Source organism: Rhipicephalus sanguineus, chromosome 6 (assembly GCF_013339695.2).
Source record: "Rhipicephalus sanguineus isolate Rsan-2018 chromosome 6, BIME_Rsan_1.4, whole genome shotgun sequence".
NCBI classification, from domain to species: Eukaryota; Metazoa; Arthropoda; class Arachnida; order Ixodida; family Ixodidae; genus Rhipicephalus; species Rhipicephalus sanguineus.
Genome location: NC_051181.1, coordinates 71,358,392 through 71,363,057, shown reverse-complemented (window position 1 = coordinate 71,363,057; position 4,666 = coordinate 71,358,392). Strand labels below are relative to the sequence as shown.

The following is a 4,666-nucleotide window of genomic DNA, read 5'->3' as shown; positions in this document are numbered from 1 at the left end:
TAGGTGTAAACGGTCAATCACCTGTGGCGCATACCCGCACACCGTGGCCCGTGATAAACGGGTATGTGCCACCAAGACCGGACTGCAAAGACGCGCGTGCGTCTTTCCAGTCCGGCCGTGGTGCCACACGTGTCTGGAGGAAAGAGTTTGACGGCGTACTCGACAGGATTTTCACTGTATTCATGTCATGACCCGGCAGTCATATTCATCAAATCCTCCTACCCTCCCATGCCAATTCTGGTCTACGCCAAGTTAAGGAGGTGATCATGAGAGCGCCCAGACGAAGACTCCTAGATAGATAGATAGATAGATAGATAGATAGATAGATAGATAGATAGATAGATAGATAGATAGATAGATAGATAGATAGATAGATAGATAGATAGATAGATAGATAGATAGATAGATAGATAGAAACGCTCAAAGTGCCAAAGGTTCGCATTCAACATACGAAATGTTTACTTGTACATGAATTGTTCCTTAACAAGGAGTTTGACGCTTTAAGTACAAGCATCGCGCGCATGTCTGCCTCAATCAACCGGAAACGCAAAGTTCCGGGGACGGCATGACTCGCGCGCGCTATGCAAATCATCGCACCTCCGCCGACGACAATGTCGTCGGCGGTGCCACCGACGTCGTTACGTCCTTCTTGTCCGTCGAGTGAAGCTGCGACGCGGGCGTCTCGCTGCTGGGCACAATGGTGATGGCCAACGGAGGCAAGCGAGCGCGGCGTCCAGCGCGACGTGGCAGGCGTGGTGGGGGCGTCGACGACGTCAGGGCCACCGACTCGCTGGATGGAACCGGATAGCGGCAAGAAGGAGGACCCACGACCGGAGGCATCCGCGTGGCAGCTCCGGTTGCCACGGGCACCGGAGGAACTGGCACGGGAGGCCTTGGCGGCTCGACGACCACCGACGCAGGAGAAGCGTACACGTTTCGGTCCGGGTGAAGTCGTGTCGGGAACCGGGCCCCGTCTCCGAGCGCCGTGAAGACTGGCAGAAACCAGAGGGCCTTGCGGTGGCCGAACACCTCAGCGATGTTGTTGCGCAAGCCCACGTCGAAAGAGTCCCTGTGTAATGTCATCATCGTCCAGATGGTGGTTTCACGGTGCCACTTTCATTTACAATGCGTAGTGCATGGTTATGACCAGACCTTTTTTTTTTTACATTCGCTAGCAAGGACACGAGTTTGATTCTTTTTTGTCTTCCTGTTGAACGCACGGATCTGCTTTCTTAAACGAGGGTGCTCAATATAGGCAGTCAATGTGCATTAAAAAACGTGGTCGAGATAGACGCCGTGGTAGCCTTGTAATTACAAGGCTTAATTAATTGCAAGGCCCTTAAGGGCGCACCTGCTCTACTAGCTTTAGGTTACTGGTCCTTTTTCGTCTCCGGCAGTCACATTTTGAAAATTAAGTTGAAGTTAAAAAAAAAACACTAGTGTACGTACACTCGGATACGGCGTGGCTGACAAGCACCTCCAGGTTTTGGCTTGTAGAGCCGTGGATTTTAATTTTAATGACTAGATAGTTCTAACCAGTACGACCAGCGCCCCGTTAGCAATTATTCCCAAAATACTGCGTCCCAAAGCACACACGGGTTGTGGGAAATATGCCAAAGATTTGGGTTTGCGACTCATTTTGATCCCCTCTGTTGATTAACGAACACCAGAAATGGGTACTTATGCAGACGTCTTATGCCAAAATTACCAGTCGTTATTGGCTTGTATTCTATTGTTACAATATAATAGTGTTCTAGCACACCTCTAAGGCAAAGCGCGCACTTTAACAATAGTTGTAGGTGCTCCCAGACAGGCCTCCCGAATTATGTATCCGCCATTGCCTTCTACTCTGCCTCCCCCAAGCTTATTTCCGTCTACTGCACCATGCCGCGTTTGCGTAGGTCAGCACGTTATATTGAAGGAAGTCAGCTTGTATACTTCCTTTCCAGTGCGCTCTTTCTTTTTCTGATACTAGAGTGTTGATAAACAGGAGGTATCCGCGTGGCGTACCTCCTGTCCTTGAACTGGTGCGGTCGTAGGTCTTCCAGGGTGGTGACGTTGCTGCAGACCATGGTGATGTGGAAGTAGAGGAAGGAGCCCAGCGACAGCGACAGCACCACGCCGAACACATACAGAAAGGTCGCGTGCAGCGTGACGTCGGAGGCAGCATGGTTTGTCCACGCGCCGGCCACGTGGTGCGTCGCGCTCAGCAGTCCGAACACGCTCAGGACCACCACGTAGAATATCGTGAGCAGAAAGAACTTGTACGTGCTGAAGCAGACGCAGTTGTTGAACCACGGGCAGTGGTGGTCCATCTTCGGGATGCACCTGAAAACGTGTACGTAAGAATGATGTGTCACCTTTTCCACAGCTTATCAAGCATCTGCTGTAGGCCACCCGTAGCCCCTACACGTATATAACGTTTAGTGGGCAAGCTTGGTCGACTAAGAACAGCAGTATGCCATGACATGCAAGAAGCGACTTTGTTCTTTACGTAGACTAACGTGTGGCGGCACTGTCTCCAAGATGATAATATCGGCGTTGATCGCAGCCTTATCGTCTGACGCTATCCTGCTGCGTGGTGATTGTGTTTGAACATAAAAGAAGGCTGTGCTAGAGTGGCCGGCGCGATCACTGTTGTCTCTACGTAAGCGTTACACAAATATAGTTTTGTAGTTATTCACAGACTGGCACCGAGCACGGGGAGCAGATTAAACGTGATGAGCGAATTCGTTATCTATATTTACATTAATGCTGTGGTTCTGACTTATATCGTGAAAGCAGTTAATTATATAATAATATTAATATCTGGGGTTTAATGTCCCAAAACCACGATATGATTATGAGAGACGCCGTCGTAGAGGGATCCGGAAATTTCGACAACATGGGGTTCTTTAACGTGCACCTAAATCTAAGTACGCGGGCCTCAAACATTTTCGCCTCCACCGAAAATGCAGAATGTGAGTACGAATTTCAAATAATGCTTACACCTGTATACGTTCACAGACAAGTTTCCACCAATAATAATGGTGATAGCAGAAGCTGTAGCAGTTGCAGTAGTCTTGCGGTAGTAGCTGTGGTTTTGTTCGCAGAAATGGACTGTGTGGTAACACCAATGCAACTCCTGTCTCGATAAGTGTCAGACTTGCGAATTAAAAAGCGGTCAACAATGCTTGAGTAAGTTATGCCAGAGGATGGAGCCAACGTTTCTCCGAGGGATCTCGCCTTCACCATTTGTGGGAACATTGGCTCCAGCATGACGTGTTCTTTGTTCAACGATTTCTGATCGTCTCCAGCTTTAATGTCGCAAAAAGAGACATAAGCTACTTACCTCTTGCACTGGGAGCAGTGGTGGGCCCGGTCGGGCTTGACCTGCTTACAGGTGTTGCAGAAGCGGACCAACCCGTTGGCGCCTCGCGTCAGCACTCCGCGGCTGTCGGCCAGGATCTCGAGGAACTCGTAGCGCGCCTCCTCGTCGGCGCACTGGTCCATGAGCCGCTGGTCGCTGTCGCTGAGCGCAAAGTACCGCGGTATGGGAGCCACGCTGGTCACTGTAGTCTGCACGAACGACCAAAGGCACAGAAGCAGCAGTAGGTGGAAGACACCGCCGAACACCACGCGCTGCATGTTGTCCTGGACGAGGGAGCCGCAGAAGATGAAGATGTAGACGTAGTACGCCCAGACGAACAGCGCCAGCACCATGGCGACCGGAAGCCAAGCGACCAGGCGAGTCGTGGCGGAGCGCCGTGGCTCCGTCGGCTCTCCCTCTTCCGAAGAGGACGACATCATCGTTGCCATCGAGCTGCTCATTCTTGCGGCCAAAAGAAGTGCGAGTGCGAGGGAACGTGTGCGCGAGTTTATGATGATGATGATGATGATGACGATGATTCACCTATTAAGTGGCTGAAACCCACTGTGAGGACGAGACAAGAAATATAAATGAAAGCATAAAACAAGACAAAATAAAATGAAATATTCGATCAATGTATCTTGAGCAAGTGATTGCTGTGTACGCTTATCGAAATTGCACTAAAGACTGCTTGCGTTCGCGAATTTGTTCAGAAAGGATCGGACATTCAGAGTGAGGTAGAATGGATATTCCTGAAGATAGGGAACCTAAAAACAATTTTATGTCTTCCCAGATGACCGGCTGCTCAACCCCGAATTCCATGGTCCGGCGCTGTTAGTCTGGTCCCGTGGACCAGTCGACGAGCACTCACCCTCAAGGCTTGGGTTTGTGTACTGGTCCCCCCCCCCCCTACTCTGTCGCTGGTTGGGAGATGGGCGATGGATGAATGTTCACGTGGTGCTCACAATTTCATGCCATGTATGCCAAAGGTGCTGGGCACTTGGTAGTTTTTAGATTTGTAGCACAGGAGTAGAAGTTCCCGCCCTTCCCATTAGGAGGTCCCAACTCTTTTCCAAATCATTACTTTGTATATACATACATACGCCCGCACACATGGAAATCAAATCCCTCACTTCTTACCTGTCCCTCCATACCCACTTGAAATAAAATCCTGGCTTACGAGGAGTGACTATTTAGAAAAGACGCGCATTCTGTCTTAATTCCAGAGGTGGTCATCGAAACCCCACCATGGGGGAGGAAGATAAATGGGCAGAAAGCGCGTTGAATCAGAAATAAAGTTCTATCTACGTCCCTGAT

The 4,666-nt window shown here is 50.0% G+C and overlaps 1 protein-coding gene across 1 annotated transcript; it reads right to left on the bottom strand.

The window, feature by feature from the left end:
- Window positions 1-433: 433 nt before the first annotated feature.
- On the bottom strand, window positions 434-3,808 carry LOC119397907 (palmitoyltransferase ZDHHC15A). Its single transcript, XM_037665216.2, has 3 exons — window positions 3,332-3,808; window positions 2,011-2,328; window positions 434-1,069 (listed from the first exon to the last, which is right to left on the bottom strand). Exons 1-3 carry the CDS (start codon window positions 3,796-3,798, stop codon window positions 589-591), a joined length of 1,266 nt encoding a protein of 421 aa, XP_037521144.2. The 5' UTR covers window positions 3,799-3,808; the 3' UTR covers window positions 434-588.
- Between the last annotated feature and the right edge of the window lie 858 nt (window positions 3,809-4,666).